This window comes from Silurus aristotelis, assembly GCF_946808225.1.
Source record: "Silurus aristotelis genome assembly, chromosome: 3".
Lineage (NCBI taxonomy): Eukaryota > Metazoa > Chordata > Actinopteri > Siluriformes > Siluridae > Silurus > Silurus aristotelis.
In genome coordinates this window covers 24,812,449-24,840,091 of record NC_139576.1, presented here as the reverse complement: position 1 = coordinate 24,840,091, position 27,643 = coordinate 24,812,449, and the positions used below count along the sequence as shown (strand labels likewise).

The 27,643-nt window shown below is 37.7% G+C and overlaps 4 protein-coding genes across 8 annotated transcripts; 1 reads left to right on the top strand and 3 right to left on the bottom strand.

Moving 5' to 3' along the window:
• Positions 1-587: 587 nt before the first annotated feature.
• Positions 588-6,015, bottom strand: LOC310723960 (spermine oxidase-like). Its single transcript, XM_083537563.1, has 4 exons — positions 5,920-6,015; positions 1,937-3,534; positions 1,664-1,847; positions 588-915 (listed from the first exon to the last, which is right to left on the bottom strand). Exons 2-4 carry the CDS (start codon positions 3,097-3,099, stop codon positions 796-798), a joined length of 1,467 nt encoding a protein of 488 aa, XP_083393689.1. The 5' UTR covers positions 3,100-3,534; positions 5,920-6,015; the 3' UTR covers positions 588-795.
• Positions 6,016-6,895: 880 nt separating this feature from the next.
• Positions 6,896-11,013, bottom strand: LOC310723959 (spermine oxidase-like). 3 transcript variants are annotated; one of them, XM_083537560.1, is made up of 5 exons: positions 10,128-11,013; positions 9,273-10,042; positions 7,980-9,175; positions 7,716-7,899; positions 6,896-7,588 (listed from the first exon to the last, which is right to left on the bottom strand). In XM_083537560.1, the coding sequence occupies exons 3-5, from the start codon at positions 9,155-9,157 to the stop codon at positions 7,445-7,447; spliced, it is 1,506 nt and encodes a 501-aa protein (XP_083393686.1). In that variant the 5' UTR covers positions 9,158-9,175; positions 9,273-10,042; positions 10,128-11,013; the 3' UTR covers positions 6,896-7,444. The 3 variants fall into 3 exon arrangements, with proteins under 3 accessions (XP_083393686.1, XP_083393687.1, XP_083393688.1); XM_083537561.1 differs by having other exon boundaries at positions 10,594-10,849; XM_083537562.1 differs by lacking the exon at positions 9,273-10,042 and having other exon boundaries at positions 10,594-10,825.
• ybey (ybeY metalloendoribonuclease) lies at positions 10,401-12,687 on the top strand. Its single transcript, XM_083537612.1, has 4 exons — positions 10,401-10,906; positions 10,990-11,121; positions 11,194-11,262; positions 12,440-12,687. The coding sequence occupies exons 1-4, from the start codon at positions 10,697-10,699 to the stop codon at positions 12,602-12,604; spliced, it is 576 nt and encodes a 191-aa protein (XP_083393738.1). The 5' UTR covers positions 10,401-10,696; the 3' UTR covers positions 12,605-12,687.
• Positions 12,688-13,082: 395 nt separating this feature from the next.
• Positions 13,083-26,130, bottom strand: usp37 (ubiquitin specific peptidase 37). Of its 3 annotated transcripts, none has more exons than XM_083537502.1 (24): positions 25,774-26,130; positions 24,528-24,761; positions 24,277-24,442; positions 24,100-24,194; positions 23,875-23,990; positions 22,368-22,445; positions 22,115-22,203; positions 21,908-22,001; positions 21,637-21,792; positions 21,420-21,551; positions 21,211-21,334; positions 17,634-17,839; positions 16,828-16,945; positions 16,603-16,682; positions 16,333-16,497; positions 16,069-16,116; positions 15,847-15,979; positions 15,510-15,717; positions 15,239-15,399; positions 15,075-15,135; positions 14,823-14,938; positions 14,660-14,729; positions 14,413-14,551; positions 13,083-13,834 (listed from the first exon to the last, which is right to left on the bottom strand). In XM_083537502.1, the coding sequence occupies exons 2-24, from the start codon at positions 24,699-24,701 to the stop codon at positions 13,753-13,755; spliced, it is 2,811 nt and encodes a 936-aa protein (XP_083393628.1). In that variant the 5' UTR covers positions 24,702-24,761; positions 25,774-26,130; the 3' UTR covers positions 13,083-13,752. The 3 variants fall into 3 exon arrangements, with proteins under 3 accessions (XP_083393628.1, XP_083393630.1, XP_083393629.1); XM_083537504.1 differs by having other exon boundaries at positions 14,413-14,471; XM_083537503.1 differs by having other exon boundaries at positions 25,778-25,930.
• Positions 26,131-27,643: the final 1,513 nt, after the last annotated feature.

Genomic DNA, 27,643 nt, shown 5'->3' with positions numbered 1-27,643 from the left:
GAAGACAGCCTATAAAGTACCCCATACACAATATACTACTTGAGAATAATACTATAGCACTGTATTCTTTGGGATTTACTCTCTTTAAATGATGTGATCATTTCCATTAGTAAGTATTCTAGTGTTTCATAAGATTAGCTGTTAAAAGAAAGAGGACTATTGCACATTGCTGCAACTCGGAAAATCCAGTCACGGTCATTTTGAAACTGAAATCACAACCTTCGGCAGCCTGATTCTAGTTGCGTTTTTTTTTTTAGGCCTCAGCTCAGGTCTCGTATTTAGTATTTTATTTAGTTTGAAACCTCCACGTATGAAATCATCTGCTTTATTTGATTTTACATATAATCGACTGATTACTTAAATAAAAAATTAAATCAATTTACATACTCTGAACATTGCCTGAAAGTTTACTTTCACATAGTACCATTAGTGAGGGCAAACTGTACAATAGTGCCACCTAGTGAAACATAGTAATATTTAGATTTTCTACTGTTGACTTATACACTAAAATATTTGTTAGAAAGATTTCTGCTGTTGGCCAAAACCCTATATACCCTTTAACTGCAAATAATCACATCCAACAGATCTTTTTTTTCTTCATTAAAATTTTTATTAAATGACCGAGTCTTCATTTTCTTTCTTTCTTTGTTACAAACTGCACACTGCACCAATAATTATTCTTCAAATTATTACTATCATAAAACTAAAAGCTTTCATATTTTATCATTTAAATGAGTAAAACAATAAAACCAAATACTAGTATACCCATTATTTATAGACATATGTCTTAATAGCTTAATGAGAGTAATGGTTAATGAGTCTCTGTGCTTCTCTGACCCCTGACAGATAGGCTCCATGGGTTGTGGTGTAGAAGTTCAAATGTGTGGCTTCACCTGCGAACAGCACCTGTAGCGGCTTTAAACAAGAAATAAATTAGTGTAAAGTTTCCTCTCACACTTCTGTGTGTGAACATTTTAAATGATTTGCTCTTTACCAGCACAGAGATAATAAGCACTGAATATTGACTTGACTAACACGTGCAGAAGATTTTTAAAAAGCAGAATGTGTAAAAGCTACTAAAACTATTGTTCAGGTATGCATAAACAGTACCTTATGAACTCAGGTGTATTAGAGTATAATTAGTGTAAAGATCAAGAGACGGGAAAAAGAATGGGGGGGGTGTTTTCTACTTCCAAGTAGAACATTTTTATAATGCTTACTATGCTTTAAACTGGGTTTTTTTAGTTTGTCCAACTGTGAGAAACTCTTAAATGTTCACCATGAAACATTTAAAAGGTTCTCACAGTTGGACAAACTAAAAAAAACGAGTTTAAAGCATAGTAAGCATTATAAAAATGTTCTACTTGGAAGTAGAACATCTTTATAATGCTTACTACCCAAAACCTAATTAATACTACAGCATTTTTTACAAAGAACCGTAGTAAAAGCTAAAAATATTATATATATATATATATAAAATCAAAAGAGTTGAGAATGCTATAAAAGCTAATCTGGGACTAATCTGTGTTACTGAGGATAGTTTTAGTATGGGCACATGAGTGTGAGGATCAGAAGAACAAAAAATGTGGTAACAGTTGTGTATTAAATCGAAGGTATTTAATAGTATTAATAGAAGAAGCATAACTAGAAGTAAGTTATATACCTTACTGTTTGAAGCTTTTATCTGAGGAGGAAGTGGCATTGCTAGTTCTTTTTGTTTTTTTATACCATTGACCCCCTCGGGAATGAAGCTATAAGAGCCATAGACATTGGAATCATGACCCCATTTGGTTATCAGAACTTTGGAGACATCAGGAACAGACCAGCTGGTAAAGGATCTGAGTAATCTTTCAAAGAAAAAGCATAGGTTTTAGCTATATCGTTTTTCCAAACAAAATTAGCCAAACATTTATGGTATAGTATTATTGTTGAATACCTTACACAGATATCTCCAACCTCGCTGTCCTGCAGTGTCTCCATATGAAGAGCCTCTCTGCCTGTAATCCAGCCACAGAGCACTGTAGGATGGCGAGCCACAGTGTCAAAGCCAGAGATCTTTTTAAACCAGGTCTCTTTCCATGCATCGTCTTTGTCTTGACTGGTATAGACTGCTTTATCTTCAGGTCCCTCGTCCCACACAAGCTGGATTCCTGCACAGTCTTCTGGCCAAAATCGTTCCGTAAAACACAGGAAGATCTTGTCCACAGTACCAAAGCCGAGTCTCTCAATAGCATCCAGCTTTGATTTGGGTAAGGCAGGTTCAAACATGGTTCTTGCTTGTTGTTTTAAAACCCCCAGAGATACAGTCACAATCACATGATCAGCTTCAAAGATCTGATCATTTTCACAAATCACTTTTACAGGATGGTTCTCTTTGCCCTTGTTGTCTTGGGAGTTTGTTGTCAAGTCCCACTGGATGCTTTTTACGGCTGTGTTGCTCAGAATGGTTCCTGGAGGTAGACCTTTCAGAAGAAGATCTAAAATTGCTTGATAACCCCCAGGACCCAGGGAATTATAGAACTCCCCATCCAGATCAATATAATCGCTATCCTGAGATGCAGACACTTCGTATAGAGAGGAGACAGCCTCATCTGTGCATTCACTTCTTTTGCACCATTCAAAAATACCTGATCCATCTTTGGAAGATGCTAAATCAGATTCACTATAGGACACATCAAGGTAATCTCCCAAAGTAAAGCCTTTATACCTGCGAGCCAACTCGGCCTCAAATGCCTTGGAGATGAGTTTTTCAAATAAAGATTTCACTTTATCAACAATTTCATTTGGCAAGTGTTTTCCGCCATTCTTAAAAAAGTAGTCTCGAGAACTCTTAGAATGGTCTACCAAAGCTTTTTCAGCTAGCAGATTATGTTTTTTTGCTAACTGGTAAAGGCAATTCTTATTCTGCCCATGAATCCAGTTAGCTCCAAGTTCAATGATGTTCTCTGTAAATGGTTTAGTGGTGCAAACTCTACCTCCTACTCGGTCTTTAGCCTCAAGGATCTTGACATTTTGAAATCCAGCCTGGATCAAAGACATAGCTGCAGCCAAACCTGCAAACCCTGCACCCACCACCGCAATCTTGGAGTCTCTGGACATGGTAGAGAATGTGGTCTTGCTTTAAAAGCAATAATCAGTGGTGATGAACAGTGAAAGTCTGTTTTATATACATATATAAAAAAAATCCAAATTTCATTCAACAGTAGAGCTGTTCTGGTCTCTGCAAAATGTTAACTGACTTTTGTGCTCTTACAATAACGTAATGCTTGCTAACCATCAGAGAAGCTCACCTTTGCTACCTCTGCCGGTTTTTACTAACAAATTTAGATATTTATACACTTTCTAAACCTGTGATGAAATTTACAGTCTGAAGGAACAGAGTCCTGAACAGATGCTCTGGCTAATTCTGTAAATGCCTATTAATCCTGAAAGTTAACTGATGAATCTGTTTTTGTTTTTACAAAATGAGCTCTCCAAGCTGTGCAGGATTCAATCCATCCAAGACTGGAATTAGAGAAGTTCACGAAACAGCATCTATGACAAATAACACCAGAAGAAAAAAGAATGTATTAGCAACATTGGAAGGATGTTTTAAAAAAGTCCTAAATTTCCCATGACTGATTCTTCTGGAGAGAATAACACTGATTACAAGTTTCTCTAGTCAATCAGATTAAAAAAACTTGTATACACAGAAGAGGGCAGATAGCACTTTCTTTCAAATGCAACACAGCAACAAGGCTTATGTGTCTCTTAGAGTGTGAATAAGGGTCATATATAATATATAAAGATATATAAAAGTCAATATATTCATGGTATCAAATTGGAAATGGTGAAATCTGGATTAGCATTGTCTATGCCATGCAGCCAAGTTTGGCGTAAATAAAAGGTACATTTTCTAAAAAGCTGATTTCCTGAAGGCAACGTCAGAAGTCCTACTGTAGCAAAGACAGTTTATATTATTAAGGATAAATATAAATAAATGTAATATTGCAATTGCCAGACATTGATTCATTATCCTAAACATTCTCTAAGAATGTCTAAAATAGATATTCATGTGAGATTATCTCAATTGTCAGTAACTGTGGCATAAGCAATATTATTAAATAAAAAAAGGTAGGGGGTTTAACCTTATAGAATTATTTTTTTACAGCTTGTGCACAATGCATTACGTGAACTGCAATATTTACCACAGGATTTGTGGGACAATTGTGGGCCAGCTTGCTTTAGGTGGGGGGGGGGGGGGGACACACAAATAATACAGTCAAATTGTACTTATAAAGACACAGTGTCCCCACAGTGAAAAACTTTTTATTTAAAATTCATTAAGACACTTAAAAACAGAATAGGAATTGATTATAAAAATACAGTGGGGTCAGTTCAGACGTAGCACAGTGTTCATTTAGTAAATGCACAGATAAACAATATGCTAATTGTGGCCGTAAATGTTAAATTAACATTATACCAAGTCGTCCCAAATAAAACAGTGCATGGGAAACGGCTTTGGCGTGTTAGTGTCAGTGCACTATGCTACAAGCTATTGTAAACAAGCTAACGTTCACTAGATAAGTCATATTTTAATCGATAATATAGCAGATTCATAGGAAATTACATCGCTAATTTGCCGCCACTAATTTATGAATGAGTCTGCATCAACTACATTAAAGAGAATTGCTTTATTTAAAGTGAATAAAATCCCCTAGTTAATGGAGTTGAACATTAATTAAGTCGCAGACACACACCTGACTCATGTGTGTGTAGAGTAGGTGAGATGAACTGGGAACGCAGGCAGTGGGTCAAACCACTGTGAGGAAGGGGAGGGGGGGAACTCAACTGTTTCTAAATGCATTTTTGCGTTTTTTCCGCTTACACAATTACTTGGGTATGCATACATATATTTTTTACAATAGAGAGTGTGATATTCTTTAAATCAATTTTTTTTGGGGGGGGGACAACCCTCGGATGGGGGGGGGGGGGGCTGCTGACATGTCCCCTCCGTCCCCCCCGTGATTTACGCCCATGGCTAGATCTCTGAAGAACTTCGTGCTCTAGTTGTAATTTAGTCATAAACACATTGGTTGTATAGATATAACTTTTTACATAGTTTATAAAAGGTCAAAAAAGCTAGAGCATGCATTGGAGCCACCTATTACCTATTTATCACTTCGAGATGAGGAGGACAGTGACCCAACCTCACTATTGACAAACTTTGCACCTTGAATTGGGAAATTTAATCTTCTGGGGTTTGAGGAAAAACTGTTCCAATGCTAAATGAATAAAAATAATAGATAAAGCATTTGGATTTTGATTGTGTTTGTTTAGTAATAAAATATGAGCACATCTTGTAAACTATAGTCATGGATTACTACACATGAAATGTTAATGGAGATTAAACTATGTAGGGTTTTTTTAGAGGAAAAAAACACTTTAAAACACTATTCAGTGTTAGTAATAAATAGTACTAAAAAGGATCAAATGTGGATTCTGATCAATTAATAAAACAGAAATATTTGTATCTTCCTATATTCAGCGCGCGCTACACCTGCTTAACATAGAGACAAACAAATACAGATAAGTATGTGTGTTATATATATATATATATATATATATATATATATATATATACATATATATATATATATATGTATAATGTATGTTTTATAGCTTTATGACAATCATATGTATGAATGTTTCTATCTGTCTGTACAGAACACGGAAGTTTATACGGGTCATTCATCATGCGGAAGTTGGGCCTTATTAACACGCAATATAATTGATGGCTCTGAAGTCATCTTCTCTATGTTATTCTAATTATTTTAATTTTGTCCAGATTACATAATATCGTCAAAGTAAAAGCGTGCAGTGAATGCAAACAACAACAGTGAATGTTTATTGTTTTTACAGGTGGCTAATGTTACATACCTCAAACGACGTAACCGCAAAATGTCTCGGTGTCCCGGATGCAGCAGGTAATTTGTGTGCGTGTACGCATGCGCAAATACAGGACGAGCTCTCTCTGTGTGTGTGTGTGTGTGTGTGTGTGTGTGTGTGTGTGTGTGTGTGTGTGTGTGATCTACTACGTTATTATAAGAAAAGGAAATATATTTTCAGAACTGTGGGTGGACGGCTTAGTGTGCCAGACCTCTATTGTCTAGCAAAACATTGTAAACCTGTAGGAATACCAGAAAAATGAACATGAACAAAAAAGCAAAAGAGGAAGACCAAGGAGGAGGTTTATGGGTGTGGTGAGAGAAGACATGCAGGTAGTTGGTTTGAAAGAGGCAGATGTAGAGGGACCCCCCTGTAAAAGCCGAAAGAAGAAAAATAAGAAGAAGATTGCACGTTTTATTATACAATTGGAAAAGCATTTAACTGTTCATGAAGTAGACTGGCTGGGGGAAAAAACTTGTTCTGTAACACCAGCCAGATGGCAAAAGTTTAAAAAGTAGATGGCTTTGATGTGAGTGATCCAGTGATTTTCTGAGCCATTCTTTTTTCACTTTGGATGTATACAATTCTTGAAGGGTGGGCAGGGGAGCACCAATAAGTCTTTTAGCAGTCTGATTCACCCTTTGTAGTCTCTGTGGCTTAAAGGATTTATATAGGAAATCAATAAGACCCAGTAAATACTACTCACATCTCTTGTTTCATTCAACAGTGTTTTTGGTCTGTGCAGCAAGTTTGAATTGATGTTCTTCAATGTGAAAGCTTTTGTAATTAAAGATGCCTTTTGCATTCAGCATTAGACCATCTAATCAACTTGTGAAATATAAATATGACCAGAAAAGGACCCCCTGGTCCAAAGCCCAGATAAAAACTGCTCATCAAGTATAATCGTATATAGTTGCACATCTTCAAAACATAAAAAAACAAAACAAAAAAACCCAGCAAACATAAATTTAAATAAATCATTTTATTAAAATGATTAAATTTCTGTGACAATGTAAATGTTTCAAACTGACAATTTTGAATGAATATCCGACACAATATTCAACATTCTTTGACACTATCATTTTAGTTTTTTCTCTCCATTCCACAATAAAATATTTAAATAACTAAACTCCTGAAATTGTAAACTCCTGAAAGTTGAAATGAACCACCATATAACACTAAGAGATAGAACCTTAAAGATAACATCAAACAGTTGACAAATAAAAGACTCTTAATAAGCAGCAAGCTATTTATTAAGTCCCATACTGTAGAATCATCTGGTAAAAAAATTATTTATCTAGAAAAGCCATCCAGTTCTCCGTTTCATTGCAAATCCGAATCAAATACTTGTTACACAATGACTCAAGTAAATGCATAGGATTAATGAACAGTTTTCTGCTATCTTTTAAGTATGCTGAGAGCAATCCCATGTCTACAATTAGGATTCTGCAAAATGTGTCATAGTTGGATTCATTTAGATATCACAGAGACAAAATACTGACTTTGAATTAAATTTCTAGAAATTGCATGTACTATGAGGACAACCAGAGTAGTGGTTAATGAGTCTCTGTGCTTCTCTGGCTCCTGACAGATAGGCACCATGGGTTGTGGTGTAGAAGTTTACATGAGTTGCTTCACCTGCAAACAGCACCTGCAAAGGCTTGAAACACACAATTATACTTACTACTAGACAGATATATGATATTATATTTTGCTTAGCCAAAGATGCTGTATGAAGTATTTTCTGACATTGTAACACTGATATTGTGCTAGATAAAAAGTTGTACCTTGCTTTCTGGGGCTTGGCTACAAGAAGGAAGAGGGGCTGCCAGTGCCTCATGCTCTTTTACCCCATTTACCCAGTGAGGAACAAATGTATAGGAGCCTAGTACATGTGGGTCATGACCCCACCTGGAGATCAGAACTTGGGATATATCAGGAATAGCCCAGCCAGTAAAGGACCTTAGCAATCTTTGGGGGAAATGTACAGTTTTATATATAAATTAGTAATAAAACCAATATTTATAAAATCTAACTTTCACATAATGTACCTTGCACAGATATCTCCAACCTCGCTGTCCTGTAGTGTCTCCATATGAAGAGCCTCTCTGCCTGTAATCCAGCCACAGAGCACTGTAGGGTGACGGGCCACGGTATCAAAACCACAGATCTTTTTAAACCAGGTCTCTTTCCATGCATCGTCTTTGTCAGGACTGGTATAGACTGCTTTATCTTCAGGTCCCTCGTCCCACACAAGCTGGATTCCTGCACAGTTTTCTGGCCAAAATCGTTCATTAAAACGCAGGAAGATCTTGTCCACAGTACCAAAGCCAAGTCTCTCAATAGCATCCAGCTTTGATTTTGGTAAGGCAGGTTCAAACATGGTTCTTGCTTGTTGTTTTAAAACCCCCAGAGATACAGTCACAATCACATGATCAGCTTCAAAGATCTGATCATTTTTACAAATCACTTGTACAGGATGGTTCTGTTCTTTGCCTTTGTTTCCCTGGAAGTCCCACTGGATGCTTTTAACTTCTTTATTACTCAGAATAGTATCTGAAGGCAGAGATTTCAGGAGAATATCTAAAATTGCTTGATAACCCCTTGGACCCAAGGAGTTAAAAAAGCCTCCCTCAAGAGCAATGTAGTAGCCAAGCTGAGATGCAGACACTTCATATAGAGAGGAAGCAGCCTCGTCTGTGCATTCACTTCTTTTACACCATTCAAAAACTTTTGATCCCCCTTCTGAGGTAGCTAAAGTTGATTCAGCAAAGGACAAATCGAGATAATCCCCCAAACTTATGGCTCTATGTTCTTCCTCCAACTCCGACTCAAAGGCTTTCGAGGTGAGTTTACTGAAAAGAGAACACACCTGATCGACAATATCAGTTGAAATCTGCCTCCCGTCTTCCATGAAAAAGTAATCACGTGGAGTAACCGAGTGGGGCAAGCACATATTCTTGCTTGCAGCTCCGCCTTCAACCAGCAAGTCTTGCTCCTTGGCTAAATGGTAGAGTGGATTCCCATCCTGTCCATGGATCCAGTTAGCCCCAAGTTCAATGATGTTCTCTGTAAATGGTTTAGTGGTGCAAGCTCTACCTCCTGCTTGCTCTTTAGCCTCAAGAATCTTGACATTCTGGAATCCAGCCTGGACCAAAGAGGCAGCTGCAGCTAAACCTGCAAACCCTGCACCCACCACCACAATCTTGCAGTCTCTGGATACGTTCATTTTTACAATTCAAGGCAGCTATAGCAGAAATGGAAATAAAATAAAATAAATAACATGGAATTTATTACACATACCACTTTAGTTATTTAATTACCCGTCAAAGTATAGTACTTACCCAAGATTTCAACGAACACTGCACTTATCTAGCAAAGTTAACTGCCAACTTCCAAAATGACCTTTGAAACTGCACTGTAAGATTGCACTTAAAGGCTATATGTAATAAACTTTACGTTCATGGCATATTCATAGCTAATGAATTACCATTGTTTCTTTTTTGTCTTGTGAATTTATGGTACATCTTCAGCCAATATTTAATTAATTCAGCCCAATTCAGGTCTCTTAAGAGAAAATGTGGTCACATAGCAGCATTTCAGAAATCCAGATGTAGATTTATATTCCTAATGACAGAGATCACAACACTGGGACTGAAACTTTAGGACCTAGACTCGAAATGGTGTACCAGTTAGTTCGACTATAAATCATTTATCTTCCATAACTGTATGAAAAGGTCAGTAGTACCAACTGTGTTGGAAAAATAAGCACATTGAGTTGAGTATGGTGGTCCTGGGGAGAAGCGCAGGACAGTGATTGTGATTCAAACAGCAGATCTACAAGTCTACAGTTTCCAGATATCCAGAAAAGTAAAGTATGGGTGAGAAGAGGTGCATAACAGCACAGGCGCAGAAGCTCCAAGTAAATGACATCTCCGGGTAAAATCGGGGAGATCCAGATGACGGGAGGACTCAGTAGAAACGTGCCAGGATTAGGGGGGTCAAAACTGTATTTCGGTGGTTTAAGTTCACTACCATTAAGAGCAGCAAATCAGTGGTTCTAAACAGGGTTGCCAGATACGCTTGCCGAATGATCCTCCCTGTACTTCTGTAACTGTCAAAATCCATGAATTGTTTGGTTACAGTAAAAATACAGCAACAACAATACAAACTAGGATTGATTTTTTTTAAACCATTACTATTATCTTCCTTCATCATTTGTAAATCTTTGTAGTCCTTACACATATATATTTTCCTTTTCCTGGTCATTCTTTTTTTAATTCATATTCAATATTTATTACACTGCTGGGTTATTGTGTTGCGATACATTTTATTAGAGTATGTTCTTGTTTTTACAACCCCAATTGTCATGCACGTCCGTAAAAATAATACTATCAGTGATTTTCCTTAAAAAAAACAACAAAAAAACCTGCGGGCAATATACGGTAAGTCGTACTTCCGGTCCATAATTTCTATTGCTCTGACTGAAACAACGTGCAACGCGAACGTTCCGTGTATTCCGACAATTTTTTTTTACGTGTTAAAAAATGTTCACCGTTTAGCTTTTTGAACGCGAACACACTATAATTTTATTTTCCATACAGTGTGAATATATTTTTTTATATAAAATAGACGCATAAAGCTGAAGAATATTTAGGTAGTCACCTTAGGAGCATTCAGGAGGACGGGTAACACCGAGCAGTGACTTCAATCCGAATACCGGCTCCTGATTACTTGGGATATTTATAAAATAACGCATTAATATATAATGGTTTTACTTCTTAGAAATTTGCAAAACGTTGTGCCTATTCGACGTGCCAGGTTGCGCAAAGACGTGGAGACACTGAAACGTATTTTAGGTGTTCAGAGATTTGACATGGGCATCGTGTGTGTGGACGACCGCAAAATCAAACACATCAACAACATCTACAGGAAAAGGAACATGCCCACAGATGTGCTCTCATTTCCCTTTTATGAGGTAAAGCCTCCAAAAACGAAAAACGAGCTAATTTTCAAGAGATCACTTTACTTATAACATAAAAAGGCGCTTCTTTTCCGAAGGACCTGAAGCCCGGGAGACTCCCATGTGCCCTTCACAGAGACGAGTATAATCTAGGAGACATTTTCTTAGGAGTGGAATATGTGATGCAGCAGTGTCAAGAAAGATCTTGTGATTTCCAGGGAACCCTCACAGTAAGTATATTTATATTTATTTTAACCATAAATGTTATTGACATAAGACAGCCTGTGTGATCTTACTTACAGGTAATAGCTGCACATGGAATCTGTCACTTGCTTGGGTACAGACATGAGACCGAGGAGGAGTGGGCTGAGGTAATAAAATCAGTCACACATGATGAAACATTTTCAGGATAAAACTTAAGGGTGTTTGCAGATTTCACCAATTTATTTTTTAGATTACTTCAACAGAAATCTTGCTTCAGAGCGTCTGTCCAAACATGAACACATTTCTGTCAGCATGTTACCAACCAATAATTGATTACAAATATCAGTGTATGACTGCTGAGATGAAAATACAGTATAATCTAAGCCCATGATTCTTACCTAGATAGGTGTGCAATGCTGCCTTTAGAGGAGAGGATAGTGCTGTGCTTCTGTTTTGTTTTCTAGTCATTCTGCATCACTGTCCTAACTATAATCCTGGCCTGTTGCTAGAGACCAGAGGATTAATCATAAGTGAAAGAAGACAAAATTAGGCTTCATCTCTGCAAGGTTGTAAGGTGTACTCTGAAATGATGAGGAGCCAAGCAATGTAGGAAAGCCTCTAAGTGTGGCTCTAGATGAAGGAATGCGCAAACCTTAAATAACTCAATAGAGTTGTGGGACACGTTCCACTGCAGAATTGCATCGATGGAGACACAAAAGCCTGCTTGGGCTCCTACAGCACTTGTTGCTGGTGATCGAGATATCTGGAATGACCTAAGCCCACATGACTATGCCGGGCAAAGCAAAAAAAAATTTGAATTTACTTATTAGAGAACATTTCATGCCTTAAAAACTTATCTTTACATGTTGTGGAATGTCCACATATGCAATCTCTGTTATAGCAGTAGTAAATAGTCAGGCCCTTTCCAGCCATGTTCTGTCCAAGTTAACAGACCAAAAAAGCAGCCTGTCTTCCTTTTTTTTTTTTTCTTTAAAGGGTTGTGGAAATATTTAACATCTACTTACAATCATTGATTAGAGACATTTCATTGTTAAACGACTTCAGAAATACAGTATATATTCAATCTACTTGCATCCTTTGATTATCTGGAACATGCACCATAGTCATCCTTGTGAACCACCTGCTATTGCAAAACTAATGAGTATTAGAATAGGCATATAAATTAAAAACTATTGTCAGTACTGCTGTTAGAAATGAGAAATCAGCTGCTGAATTGAAAGTAATTGGTCTCACTGAGAAACAGGACAACTGATGCTACGTGTACTGTAATTCAAGAAAGGAGTCTGACCAAGTTCGATATTTGTTAATTTTTTCTATTGACAGATGTTTCAGAAAGAAAATTACATCCTGCACGAGTTCAACAGACTAACCGGCAGTCATCTTGAGCCTCTGACAAAGAGATGCACAGGAGACAGGAGATATTGGAAAGACTGCTCTGAGGGCACTGGACTTGAAAGCAAAGAATCAAAGACAATCATCCCCACTTAATTTGCTGTGCAACTAAAATGTGATTCAGCTAACAAAACAATTGTGTATTTCTTTCATAAATAAAGTTTATTTTTAAAAATGCACTTTAGGAAGCCAATGAACATTATGCAACTAAAGTTTTTTTTGTTTTTTTTTTAATGAAAACCGTACCTTAAAACAAGATACTGAAGTCAATATTGTTACTATGCAGATCACCTTGACAGGTTCATAGTACATGTTCTGGAGATGAGGTTACTGAAAACAATTTCACCAGAGACAAGGACTTGTGTAAATTATAAGGTCATGAAATAAATATTCACATGTGCTGAGGAATAGCTTAAAGGCATTGTTTCAGTCTTTTTTTTTTTTTCTGAGAAAGATGTCCTACACAAAATGGTTGTGCAACATCTAATAACAAAGCTGTAAGCTGAGAGAGAGGAAATCAGAACAATGAATCAAACTTTCTTTAAAAAAAAAAAAAAGACAAAATTTACAGTCATTTAAGTTGTTAAACTGTATTTATAAAATAGAATTAAAATAGCAATAAACAGTCATCAGTAAAGCTGTGAATAGAAATTGGAACGCCCCTCCCACTCATCGCTATAGGACAGACATATAAAAGCCAACAGGCAAAGTAAATATTGCACCACATTTTCAGCTGCATATAAAACATGAAACAGACACCCAACATCACTCAAACATACAAGAATAAATCTTTATATTCAATAGATTCAATAAGGAATTTAGGAAAACTTGGAAAAGAAACTGCTCAAGAGGGACAAACACTTCCTTACCCTCAGACATTTGCTCCCAATTTAATGCATAAAGTCTCCTTTCCACCAAGAGACTTTAATAAAGGCCATTTTCAGAAAAGAAAAGAAAAAAAAAAAAAAAAAGCCAAAACAGACAGAAATGTTTTGAGTCTGGCCTTCATACCTTTCAGCATTCCAAAATGCGTCTTATTTAATTTTATTTACTTTGTTTACCTTTTGCTATAAACCTTTATATCTACAAGGATTTAAAGAACACTAATATCAGACACTCTAGAAACAGCGACAGATTTTCACAAGCAAAAGACAATAGAAAAAAATAGAAGAAAGTGCCTGAAAGAGGTGTGTGTGGAGATCAGTAGTATCATTCACTCTAGACTAAGTGCAGCATCAAGCTACTTATAAAGGCTGCAGAACTGTTCGGCTAGCATCAGAGCTCCCTCCTGCTTTCTCCAGCTCTGATAACTCCTCAAAGACGTTCCTGCAGGCAGTACAAAAACAAAATATATAAATAATAATAATTACACACACACACACACACACACACACTGTTTTAGCAAAAAAAAAAGTCGGAATTAAGAACGTGTCAACCAACAATCCCAGCGTCACAATTTAATTAAGAAATTGGATTTCTGATGAAGGCTGCCAGTTAAAGGCTGCCAGTTCTGGGCCCCCAAGCCATAATCTGCTCAGGTTTATGAACTAAATAGCTCTGGATAAGGGTATCAAATGCAATTAGTGTACAACATCGAACTGTTGTACATGTAATTTTGTACAGAGCTGCCAAAAGCTTTTACTGTTTTTTTTTTCCCCCAACAGCACCCACAGTATGTTTTTATAAAGTAGTGATCTCCCTAAAATTTGTACATTAGTATTTAAGTTGTGTAAATGACAAATACTAGTTTATCCGTTTTGTACAACAAATAACCCGTATGGTCTTTTCTGGGGGCGTCACAGATGTCTTTACACAAGTATTTTCCCACAGGATTTGATTTATACATGAAAATGTGTTACCAATAGATGCTTAAGTGAATTAAATGTGTTTAAGAAAAGCTGTACTTATGCATGTAGAAGAATATGTATCCACTCCTGTCCCGGTCTCTTTGTACAGTTGATTCCTGTGTACGGGACACATCTAAATCATTGTAAGTGAGCCAGGACTGCTTCTTCATGTCATAAACGTCACTTATGTAGTGGCCTGGACATCAGACGTAAATTCATTTTAGCGATGTTCAGAATAAACATAAGTTCACCCCAATATTAGAAACTCTGACAGATTTAGGAGCAATTAGGATTTGCTGACTACCTGATGAGGAACTGGTACCAATGTGACTGACCACGCTGATGAGCCTGAAGGAGTTGACAAGCTCTCCACTCTGCAGCAAGAGACATTTTCAGTCATTAAAAACATCCACTCAACACAACCTTTTGTTTGGTCAAGCAGGAGTGTGCGAATGGTAGGAATATACCTCGGCATTTCTCTTCAACTCTTCCGCTTCTGCTTCACTGTACTCCATCTCTAGAGCATCCTCATTTCCAGAGTCATCATCAGAGCACAGAAGATCAGGAAGAGAGTTGTTGAACTCTGGAAGAACCAAAATGGCAAGTAAATATAAAATAATTGTAATAAATAATATAACAAAAACAAATATAACTAATTGTGCTAATCAGGCTGCATGCATTGATGCCATCTTAATCCTATTTATTCAGTAGTTCTCTACCTTGCAAGCTGAGCTCTGTTGCTCTCTTCAGATCATCATCCTCCCTCATCTCTCTTGCTTCCTGTAAATAAGAACAGATTACTATTGGTTTGTTACTTTCTATTTTGGACTTGTATTAAATAGCAACAGATATTACTGATGAGTCAATAGGGTAAAATATGTACATGTTCCTGCAGACTCTGTGCCAAGGCCTGCTGTAACTCCTGCTCCTCACGCTCTTGGTCCAAACTGTACTGCTGTGCCCAGTCCATCTCACCCTGGCCACCATCTGGAGTCTGGTTCTCTTTGTTGTCATCCATGGTTAGGTCCAAAGAACCCAGCATGTCTAAATACATGATCACAGATGCATACATTTGTGCATGTAGACAACAAATCATACAGCTGATAACCTTTGAACTACATACACACTGATCCATTTTTGGCAGCCAATTTTACCTCCAGATGGCTTGTCTCCTTCCAGAAGATCCAAATGCTGCGTGAGCTCCTGAGCATCAGTATCTCCAAACCCTGTGTCAGGGCTGCTGGTCGGTTCATCAATATTGGGGCCAACATCATTACGACTCATTTCAAGAACCGCAGCCAGCATTTCATCATCATTCATTCCTGTGAATTCTGATTGGTCTATATGACTGCTTTGCTGCACCTGGACATAAAAAGACAGCCATATTAATCACAAAGAAGCAAGCTCGAATCACACGGACCTACAACGACTAACCAGACACATATATAACTAAAAGTAAAGCATGGCATATTTCGAAGACCACTAGCTCACCTCCTCCGTTCGGTCATCATCTGCAAAGCATTCACTCAGGCGATGTTTGCGGCCAACTTTCCTAGTCAATTCCTCTTCACTGTCCGAGTCGCATATGATGCTCCCAGAATTCTCACACTTGACTGTACCTTTCCTGGAAAATTGGTATTCAAGTGTAAATGCAACACAACTAACCTTGCATTTTAAGCAAACAGGGGAAAAATAAATAAAATACAATTTTACCGCAACGTAGAGCTGTTCACAGACTGTGACGTTTTCAGTGTTCTAGACCTGGGGGGGAAAAAAATAAATAAAAAATAGAGCATAAATAATTGTATAAACAAGTGCAGTACGAGACAGCAAAAAAGCTAATTCAATACAAAAAGACATTACAAATATTATAATCCAGTTGTTTTACCAAATAACACTTTTGAAATGTAGCACATGTTGGTCTCTACCTCTAAAGCCTCTGGGTAATTACTAACTAATTGATGCTTGAACACTTACAGGGCAGTTTGGACTCTCCAGCCCAAGCTGAGAGGGGGCCGAGTATTCTCTGTGCAATGGGAGAGAAGAGTGAGGTACTTTGGAATTAGGACCTGCTGCCCCAGCTTGCTGTTCAGAGAAAGCTGTGTGTTGTAACTGTAACGCTTCAGATGAAGAATCAGCACCCTGTAAAAGCAGATATAGACACCTTGAAGCTTGGTATTTTCGCAAAGAGCAGAAAAATATATTTTACATGTAGCCATGAAGATTGTAAAGAGTTAGAGTGTGAACCTGGGAAGTCTGCTGAATTTGTGTGTGACACTTGCAGATTTCCCATTACATTTCTCACATGAATATTCGATTTCTTCTATCTGAAAGAAGAGTTCAGAACAATCAATAAAGCACAAACTAGCTATCTACACACTGATACCGTCAACATATATATGGAGGGGGGAAAGTTTAACTTCCACAGAATTGAAATAGAACACTAAAAAGTAAAAAAACATATAAACCAACCCTAAAGAAAAGATCCAGTGAATCCTGGATGGATCTTAAAGGAAGGGTTTTCTTTTTGCGAGGCAGGTCAATCGAGAGGTCATTGAACTGTTCACGTTTGGTTATTACCTCACCACAGCTGAGTTTCATGTGGACAGAGAAACATGGAAAAATTCATCCAGTGTAGTTTTGCTTTGAACGTAAACTACAAAAAAAAAGTATTGAAAGCGCACAATAACTTAAAGGCTAAACGTTTTTTTTTTTTTTTTAAGATATTCTAAATTAATCATTACAAACTTTACATTTTATTTTCTCATTGTGTGTTTCAAGTTCAATACAAAACCTTAACTATAGTAAATGCAAAAAGGCCATCTTGTGGCTTGACCTGGGCTGTAAGTGCAGAAAATGTATGTCTTATTTTGTTTTTTGTGTATGCATTTCCGGATATGTTAGTCGCACAGGTGTAAGTGTATTTATGTAATTAGTGTTTTCCTGTCTGAAGTTAGTGCATAGAGAGAGGGATGGGGGGGAGTTGGTGCTGACTTTCTGTTGACCGTTTTAATAATTCTCAACGGGTCTACAATTTCGAGCGTTTTTTCTTACGGACTTTATTCAACATAACATCAATAAATCTACATGGTTATAAATGCTGAGAAATGAAACAGAGTTTGTCCTGCTGCTTAGCCTCTCAGCCTCTAGGTTGCCGCTTTATGGGCTATGACAAGATTGTACTGATGAACAATTACAAATGCATCCTTTAAATGACATTTTCTATGAAACTGCACAAATCAAAAAAAATATTAACCTTAACAGAAAATTCACCCCACCTTTTGCAAGTTATTGTGTGTTGCACTTCAAACTCCATGTTGACAGTAACAGGACATGTGTATATGCGTGAGGTGTCAGTATCCTCCACAAGTCGTATGCCCTGGGGCTCATCCCAAACTGAAGAATCGCTCCGGCAGCTCTTATTAACCTTCTCCACATCTTCTTTTAGCTGATCTAAACACTGGCTCAGGAACTCATGAGCATCCTGAAAGTAAAGAATTAGCCCACTGATGAGTCTTATTCTTACACGTTTGTTTCTAAACGTATTGTAAAAAACAGAACTTAATTGGTCGTAAACAAATAAATACAGGGGAGGGAAATCATTGCGAACTTGTTTTTGTTTTGCACATCACCAATGTGTATATAGCCACTTTAAATTTACAAGCATAATGTAAACTTTTTTAAATATTTACAAAAATTACAAAACGTAAATATATCCCAAAAGCCTTAAAAAGGAGTCTCAAATCCATGGAATAGGTTTAAAAGATGATCATTTTCAAAGTGTCCAGTCAGGCCTAGCCCATGTCCAAATCTCAAAAAGCTAAGCTAATCTCCTACTGTGGTTGTCTCGGAGTTTTGCAACATTACTACCAAAAATGTGTGGCGTCATTGGAAGACATTGGAGAGGCTGGTGCTTACTCATCTCCGACCTCTGGTGAGTCCATCAATCAATCAATCATCACCCACTTCAGTTTGCCTACCAATAAATCATCACCCACTTCAGTTTGCCTACCAATAAATCATCACCCACTTCAGTTTGCCTACCAATCAATCATCACCCACTTCAGTTTGCCTACCAATCAATCATCACCCACTTCAGTTTGCCTACCAATCAATCATCACCCACTTCAGTTTGCCTACCAATCAATCATCACCCACTTCAGTTTGCCTACCAATCAGTCCAATCAATCAATCATCACCCACTTCAGTTTGCCTACCAATCTGGCACTGGAGTGGAAGATACTGTCATCTTCCTCCTAAATTGGGCTATTTCGCACCTGGAAAAGGCTGGGAGCACAGTGAGAGTCATGTTTTTTTTGACATCTCTAATGCTTTAATGCTGCTCTAAGGGACAAGTTAATGTACATGAAAGTGGACCATCATCTGTCTAACTGGATATTGGATTACCTCACAGACCGACCACAGTATGTGAGGACTCGTGACTGTGAGTCTGACACGGTTGTCTGCAACACTGGAGCCCCACAGTGTCCTCTACACGGTCTACACTGCAGACTTCATGTTCAGCTCAGCAACCAGTCACCTGCAAGTTCTCTGACGACTCCGTCTTCGTCGGTCTGATTACGGATGATGTCGACATGGAGTAAAGAGGACTGATCCAGAACTTTGTGGACTAAGGTCTTTTGGGTGCAGGGAGAGCTACTGAAGACCTTTTTTGACTCTGTGGTGGTCTCAGCCATCTTCGATGTTGTGGCCTGCTGGTGCAGCAGCATCTCTACTGCAGACAGGAAGAGACTGGACAAGCTCAGTCCTGGGGATTCCCCTGGACACTGTACAGGAGGTGGGAGAATGGAGGATGGTAGCTAAACTATCATCATTGCTGGAGAACGACTTTCACCCACTAAATGAAAGTTTCATCTTTGAGCAGCTCCTTCAGTGACAGACTGTTATACCACAAGCGTCTAAGAGAGCGATCTTTCCTCCCTGCTGCTATTAGACTGTACAATCAGAGCTGCTCCCAGTGAACCAGTCACCAAAATACACTGTTATTGTGTTTAACTGTGCAATAATTGAAAACCGTGCAATATGTTTGATAGCGTAACTACCTATTCGTGGTCCATTTCTTCTTTTATATTTAAACATTGTGTTGTATTTATACCTTGCTTCTGTAACTCAAATTTCTTCAGTGTGGGACGAATAAAGGTATATCTTATTAAATACACCCCCCACGATGCTTATTTAGTTGAAGTGGACATACAGTAGCTTGCAAAAGTGAGTACACCCCTCACATTTCAGCAACCATTTTATTATATCTTCTCAAAAGAAAATACTATAGAAATGAAACTTGGATATATTTTAGAGTAGTCAATGTGCAGCTTGTATAGCAGTACTTAACATAAAATTAACAACATTCAGCCATTATTGTCTAAATAGCTGGCAGCAAAAGTGAGTACAGCTGTAGGTCATGTAACCATGCAATGCCACATGTCCTATTCATCATGTTCATGTTTTTGTCTGCTTGACAGGACCATACAAATTTGTGTAAAAGCAGTTAAAATTTGGTACTTTGAGTACAATTCTCTCATACTGACCACTGGATGTACAACATGGCACCTCATAATAAAGAACTCCTTAAGGATTTAAGAATTAATATTGTTGCTCTTCACAAAGATGGCCGAGGCTATAAGACTATCACAGTTACAGTACAGTAACCAGGGTTATACGGAGGTTTTCCTAGACAGGTTCCACTAGGAACAGGCCTTGCAGAGGTCGATCAAAGAAGTGGAATCATTGTGCTGTGAGTCAGGTGCAGAAGCTGCTTCAAAAACAGATGCACGAGTGCTGCAGCATTGCTTCAGAGGTTGCAGAAGCGGAAAGACCGCTTGTCAGTGTTCAGACGCCACACGTCATACAATGCAACAAGGTTTTGGATGGACGTCATTCCAGAAGGAAGCCTCTTTTAAAACAGGCTCATATGAAAGCCTGCTAAAGACAACTTGTCTAACAACATGAATTATTGAAACCATGTCCTGTGGTCTGATGAGAAAGATAAACTTGTTTGGCTCAGATGTTGTCTAGCATGTGTGGAGTCAAGGAGTACCAAGATCTTTCCTCCAGTCAGGCATCGTGGTGGCAGCATCATGGTCTGAGTGCTGTTGGTACTGGGGAGCTGTAGTTCATTGAGGGGGAAGCATAAGTTTCAACATGTACTGTTACATTCTGAAGCAGAACTTGATGCCCTTCCGTCAAAAACTGGGCCGAGCAGCAGCTTTTCAACATTATAATGACCCCAAACACAATGCTAAGATGACAACTGCCTTGCTGAGGAAGCTAAAGATGATGGAGTGGCCAAGTACGTCCAGACCTAAACCCCGTTGAGCACCTGCGGGGCATCCTTCAGCAGAAAGTGGAGAAGCGCAATGAGTAACATCCTGCAGCTCCGTGATGTCATTATAGAGGAGTGGAAGAGGATCCCAGCAACAACCTGTGCAGCTTTGGTGAATTCAATGCCCAGGAGGATTAATGCAGCACTACATAACAATGGTGCCCACATGAAATACTGACACTTTGGACACAGTTTTGATATTCACTTAGGGTGTACTCACGTCTGTTGCCAGTTATTTAGACAATAATGGCTGTATGTTGAGTTATTTTTAGAGGACAGTAAACCTGTACTGCTGTACAAACTGCACATTTACTACTCTAAAATATATCCAAGTTTTATTTCTATAGTATTGTCCCTTGAGAAGATCTAATAAAATAGTTGTTAAAATGGGAGGGGTCTACTCACTTTTGAGATATACTGTATGCATTGAAAACAAAATAAATACTGACTAGTTTTTCAGGCAATAAATAAATAAATAGGTTTTCACGCCAGCTTGAGCAATAAAATCTTACGTTTTGCATGTACCCAGAAAAACGTTCAGCAGTAGAAGAAATGGCGTTCTTCACCCTCCTCAGCAAATCTTTCTTCAACTCTGGAGATGAAACATCTTTTTTCAAAAGCAGATGAGCAAAGCGCCTAAAAGAAACAATACAACGATTTTAATGCAAGAAGACTGGGACAGCCATAAAACATTAATAAATACTGTAAAATGTAACAGTACCTCAGAAGAGCATTCATAGGAACTCTTTTCCACTGAATACCCTGTTTTAACAGGTCGTTTGAAAAGGACTGCAGGCTGAACAGTGACTGCAGTATAGCATTCATGTAGCAAGTGTTTCCAAGGTTGGAGAATCTAAAGTGGGCAGAGTTGCAAATTATTTCTGAATGCAATTGAAACTCAACAAATGGGTAAACTGAGGGAGTTGAAACAGACTTACCCTTGCAATGGAGGCTGAGGTTGAGAAAGAGAGGAGGGTCTCAGCTTGTTCCACCCTCCATAATCCAGAGACGAGCGGACTTTCTTGAAAGGAGTGGAGTGATTGGGCAGCACCAAGCTTCTTTTCGCTGCGGGTGACTGGTTTGTGCTGGCAGGCCTTTACAAAGACACCTTATACTTAAATGATGCAAGAATTAACTTTCTAAAACAATAATCCCCATGAACTGTAAAAGCTAACAGGGTCATTCATGAGCCAGTAAAACAATATTTACCTGTCCAGTAGGGAATGTGTTTGTGTGTAATCCTTAGTTCCTGTTCTGCTGCCATAAAAGGATGATGGTTGAAGAGGCGTAGAGCCAAGAGGAGCTGTTTAAGAACAACCATCACAAAGAAAATACATAAAAAACAAATAAAATAAAAAAACATGCTTGGCAAATTCAGATAGACTTGCAATGACCATAATGTGAACAAGAACCAACCTGAAGCCCTATTCTCCTCCGATTGCTTCAGTTTTTCTTTGCAACTGAGCAGAAACTTCCGAGAACTGTCAGAAATAGCTTTATTGTTGCTGAAAAGAGAACCTCAATTAGAACTGGGTGCCGTAGTTAAAACAATAGCTGTATAAACTTGTAGATGTGCCTACAGATGTACATAACGCATAATAAAATTTGACAAACAAAGAAAATTGTGTGCTAATGGTTTTCCAATGCAGAATATACAAAAACACACTACCTTGAGGAGTCATTCTCTTTGGGGTAGTCCTCAGTTAAATCAGTTTCAGAGTTCATCAACCTTTTCCTTTTCTCACTCCTAAAAAGAAACATGCACAAATTTAAATGCATCAATCCTAGTACTGTTTTAAAAATTAATTTGTTTACACTTTGCAATCATTTAATTAATAATAAATATCATTTTACAGAGAAAACAAGAAACTCTGAACTTGCAAACAGGGAAAATTACCACAAATACTCTGACTGCAATATTAGAAATTAAAGCAGGACAGAAAAGCATTCCCTCTATTCATCCGACCAAATATTGTAAAAAGAATTTATGAGATCACAGTCAGCACAAAGCTGCTGCACACATGTAGACAAGGGTTTGTGCATCCTTGACTAATATAAATGTGGTTGCTCTTAAATAATTTTTATTAATCATTTTCTGCAGACATTCACAAAAAAATATTTTATACACTACATTCTTTTTTTTTTTTTTTTACATAACTGGTTTGTGCAAAAGTAAAAAAAAAAAAAAAAAAGTAAAAAAAAAAATAAAATAAAGTAAAAAAAAAAAAGAAGCTCTCATCAGTTACTTACTAATACCTCCACAGTCAGCTAGCAGTCTTATTCAATAAATCATTTCTCCTTTACAAAACTTTTGGATGCATGATATTCTTGAGCCATGTTCATTGCACAGATGTTCACATCATAAGAAAAGTATTAAAGCCTTAGTTTGGATGTTTTGAAATAATTTAATGTGAATTTTAAGGCAGGCTTTGGACGAATGTCCTGTTAAAAGAGGAAATCTCTTCCACTTCAGTTTCTTGACTGACTAAATCCAGCTGGCAGAATTTGTTGATATTTACATGCATTTTTTTTCTGTGCCACTGGTTGCCACTCAACGGCCAGCAAGGTGTTCATTTAATGTACTTAATTCCCAATAAACTCCCTTAGTAGTCATTTTTTATTCCTCAATCAACAACTCTTTCTAAAAATGCTGCAGGTCCTTTGTGGTTTATGGGGATTTTGCTTTCCTTTCTGTCCAACATACTGAAACTTTTAACAGTTCTAGGACCTTTCCCTTGACTTCTATGTTGTTCTTAACACCCATAACATTTCCTTGTCCACAGTCAGCTACTTAAAGAAGTCCATAGCTGATGAATGTTATCACAACCTTTGAGGAGTCATAGAATGTATTACACTCTGGAAGTACTATACTTAATGCAAATTGTTGACCTGAGACTTTATATCTAGATGGGTGTCCAAACTCACACAGGCCACAAATAACTTTGTTAAAAAGGTGCATTAAAGTCAACACAAATGTTTTAATTGTTTGCTTGAGTTGTGTTAATAATAATAATACACATCAATGCAATATGTGATTAGCCAGAGGTGTTTTTACATACTTTTACATACATCTGCAAGTAAAGAAATGCAGACAGCACTTTTAGGTCATTGCTCTGTAGCCACCTGGGTATTTCTGCCACCTACTCTTGAGAATTAAATTAAAGAGCACTACAAACCTGTTTTCTGATAGTCCACTGCGTACAGGTGTTGATGTGACTCGGCTTGGACTTCCAAGAGGTTTTCTTGGTGTGCTCTCTTCTCTGCTGTCCAAACTCGACCTACGTGGAGTTATCTTCATATTACAGAATGGGGGGAAAGTAACCAATATAAATAACATTTAGAAACTCACACATGCATGAATCATCCTCAAAATAAAAGAAAAATCAGAAAAGAAGCACTACCTGCTTTTCCGATGAGGATAATCCTGGGTCATTCTGTGCCGCTCGGTTCCCAAGAACTAATCCAAAACTGGCACTTCCCTGACTCGTCTTATAAGCTAAAAGAATAAATAAATGAACACTGAAAATCTTTTTTTTAGGGGTATCTACAACTAAAAATCAAAAATAAAATAAACTGACCCGTCTGCTTTCCTTGCTTAATCATTTCCAGATAATCCTTCAGTTTTTTTGCAACCGTGATGGGCAGTCTTTCCAGAATGACAACATTCGAGTCCTTCAGTGTCAACGACAAGCGGTTTTGACTGTGGATGGGCCCCAGAACGACGTTCTTCACATTGTGGTTCAACTGTAAAAGCAAGAATAAACAGGTCTCTGTGCTATAACTGAGATTGAGACGATTCACTCTGGTAAACACCATCCAAGATTTGTACCTGGAAATGTTTTGGTGCGCCGCCGCTATTAAATTTCAACACCAGATTGCTTTTGTTGTCTCTTTCGTGGACCTCGAATATTCCCTCTCTCCATTTGGTCGTGCCCACGTCCAGGCTGGTGAAGCGGATGCGCACAGCGCTACCACTGCTCAGCTTCGGTAATGCAACAGCCATTAGGGAAACGTGAGGCTCAGAAACAGCTTTGAGAGGGGAACAGATGACTCCAGGGTCCCTCTTTAAAAAAAATAATAATAATAAAAATACATTAAATAAACTGGAAAGGAAAATGGGTTTAGTTACAAATAGCAAAAATCCCAGGGATTACATTTGAGTAAATGCACCAGATTACCGTATTCACACTCAGGCTGATATGATGTAATAAAACGTTTCAATATTTGGATCAAACCCATGAGAGAACAGCGTTCATTTCATATTTTATATATATATATATATATATATATATATATATATATATATATATATAAAACATAATTATGAAATAATAGACAACAAGTTGCACAACTGTTCCAACCTGGATAGTTTAAGAGTTTTAACTGCACCTGAGGCTCCATTCACACAAATAACATTTCCCTGCTTTATTTATATGAACCATAAACCTTATAAATATGTTATTACCCTTACTGATGTATGGTGCATAAAGCCCTAAATCAATAAAACTCAAATACACTTCAATATATAAAAAGCCCATTGTAGTACAGACGAGAAACACAGTAAGTGACTGGGGCTCTAGTAGGTTTCTCATCTCAAAACTATTTGCACCAAAAACATACCATAACCAAAAATAATGTAGATAATAAACTAATAAATGTGCCTGGTGTCCTGCCTGCATGCTACAAAACGCTCAGGTCTCGTGCTGCGTTCTTCGACAAGTATTTTCAGCTGTGCAGTAAATAAATGAACAAATTTCAAGCAAAAGCTTATCTAAGCAGTCAGAGAGCAATAAACTGCGACATGCCCAGAGGATTTATTAATAATTCTCAATTCCTGGTTAAAAACATATATTCAGTTCAGAAGCGACAATGTTTCAGGAGCAGAACTTACATCTCGAATGAGTAACTAGCGGCTAGCGGTTAAGAGGTAGAGTTAGCGCCCTAGCTAAGTCCATAGAAAATACAGAGAAGTTAGCTTCAAGCTAAGCGGTTCACTAGCGCTTCATTTGTTTGCTATTAAACTGAGTGTAAAACGCGAGTGCCGGTTCATTGGCATTAACAAAATAATGACGCACCTACTTCCAGGATTAAGAGGAAAAACCTCGAGGAAAACTGTTAAGAATAAACCCGTATAAGTCTCGTGCTGTGCGGTGAACTGAATGTCGCCGGCATGAGGCGGCCCGCTGTTATGTTGTTGTTGGAGTAATGGCGGGAATGTGAAAATTCACACCGGAAATATGCAGCGAGAAAACGCTCCTCTAGTCACGCGAGGTTTCACCTTTTTGGCGCTCACGAGGAGGAGAACAGCGGGGTCCTTACTTCACTGTAACCTGGATTAGTAACAGGTCACAGCTCTCAGATTCCCAGCCATGCTCCCGAAGTCCTCACCATGTTAGAGTTTTCCCTGCTCCCCTTACATCACTTTCTAATATGCAGCACTGTCCAAATGAAATGGGGCTAACAGAGCATATACTGTAATGGTTGTAATGAATAACTTGGTCAATTGGTGTCAAAGATTTAGTACCCTGGAACAGATAAACTTGCTCAAATGTCAGTCTGTCAGCATTTTCCACTCCAAACCTTCTGAATACTATCCCCTATCCCAGGGTCTAAACTTGAGAGCCACCAATGACTGCCCAATAGTGGCAGTCTATCACGGTTTGAACCCCAAACCTTCAGCCGGACCACGAAGCCTTTTCACATAATAAAATAAATATGCAGTATATGCACATGCAGTGAAGACATAAGAGAGCGATGCAAACAACAATAACAAAATAGCAAACAGATAAACTTTCACTGAGCGAAAAATAATGGCATTCTCAAAAATAAGGAAAGTTGATGCCAAAAACAGAGTTTTTCGAGATGCTTCAATCTTTAGCTCAGTTCAGCCTAACCGACTATTTGTTTAATTTTCATTTGAGGTTGCTTACTTTTTTATGGACTTAAATAACCTGATAAATAAAAAGATAAAGTATTTCTTGCACTTCTTCATTTTTCCAACACTGGCATTTTATTTTTTGCCTGTTTGTGTTCCTGAACAATATTGCTGATGATATTTCACCAATGCAATTAGAAGCATAGAAGAAAGCAATGTTAAACATTAGACGTGAATTGTAAAATGTAAAATGTTATCTTTTTCTTTTATTTATTTTTGATTGTTCCTTTCATTTATTAATTTATAATGTTCCCAATAAAAAATGTTGTCTACACTCATTTTTTTAGTCTAACAAAAAGTTTAAATTCATGTTTTTAGGTATATAACTGTCCGGACCTCAGCTGGAGACGAGGGTTCATTTGCTGGAACACAAGCAATTTGAGTTGAAGACCCCTGGTCTAAACTCTTGAGTCACCACTGACTTCCCCAATAGTGGCGGTCTGTCAGATTTTTTAACCACAAATATTTTAAGATCAGGACTGAGCTTAGATCCCTTGAACTGTGATAGAAACAGTACCAGAGGTGTAAAGCAATAATACACAAGGTCTCTTACTATAGATAAATAATAAACTGTTGTTTTACAAGCTTAAAATCAGAGCCCTATTTACACTGACTGGTATTGAATAATACAACAAAGTGATACAGTGATAGAATGGAAATTTATTATACTAAATGAATGCCTTATCCTGGTTAGGGTCAACATGGAGCCAGAATTCGTGCTGAATCCTGGTAAGACTGGGCACAAGGGGGATAATTTACTCCAGATGTCGAGGTTTGTAACACACTTTGAAAAACGTGTCACTGTAATGTGCTGTTTAATTTGTCTAAATAGCTAAAAGTGTTAAAAATCTGCACACAAAAAAAAAACCCTTGGGGAAACCTTTTTCTTCTGTTTATCAGAAAGTGTAAAGTATAAAAGAAAAAAGTGTGTTTGTGCAAAAGTTTTTCAAAGACATAATTCATACTTTATAAAACAATTAAATATGGACATATGTACAATAATGCAGCTA

Coding starts and splice junctions, on each gene's coding strand:
- LOC310723960 (XM_083537563.1), bottom strand. CDS start 3,099: ATGTCCAGAGACTCCAAGATTGCGGTGGTGGGTGCAGGGTTTGCAGGT. Junction 1,848..1,936: donor GTTGGAGATATCTGTGTAAG/GTATTCAACAAT, acceptor TTTCTTTGAAAG/ATTACTCAGATCCTTTACCA. Junction 916..1,663: donor TAAAAGCTTCAAACAGTAAG/GTATATAACTTA, acceptor TCTTGTTTAAAG/CCGCTACAGGTGCTGTTCGC.
- LOC310723959 (XM_083537560.1), bottom strand. CDS start 9,157: ATGAACGTATCCAGAGACTGCAAGATTGTGGTGGTGGGTGCAGGGTTT. Junction 7,900..7,979: donor GTTGGAGATATCTGTGCAAG/GTACATTATGTG, acceptor TTTCCCCCAAAG/ATTGCTAAGGTCCTTTACTG. Junction 7,589..7,715: donor GCCAAGCCCCAGAAAGCAAG/GTACAACTTTTT, acceptor GTGTGTTTCAAG/CCTTTGCAGGTGCTGTTTGC.
- ybey (XM_083537612.1), top strand. CDS start 10,697: ATGGTTTTACTTCTTAGAAATTTGCAAAACGTTGTGCCTATTCGACGT. Junction 11,122..11,193: donor ATTTCCAGGGAACCCTCACA/GTAAGTATATTT, acceptor TCTTACTTACAG/GTAATAGCTGCACATGGAAT. Junction 11,263..12,439: donor CCGAGGAGGAGTGGGCTGAG/GTAATAAAATCA, acceptor TTCTATTGACAG/ATGTTTCAGAAAGAAAATTA.
- usp37 (XM_083537502.1), bottom strand. CDS start 24,701: ATGGCTGTTGCATTACCGAAGCTGAGCAGTGGTAGCGCTGTGCGCATC. Junction 22,002..22,114: donor GGAGGAGAATAGGGCTTCAG/GTTGGTTCTTGT, acceptor GTTCTTAAACAG/CTCCTCTTGGCTCTACGCCT. Junction 21,552..21,636: donor CCTCAGCCTCCATTGCAAGG/GTAAGTCTGTTT, acceptor TGCCCACTTTAG/ATTCTCCAACCTTGGAAACA.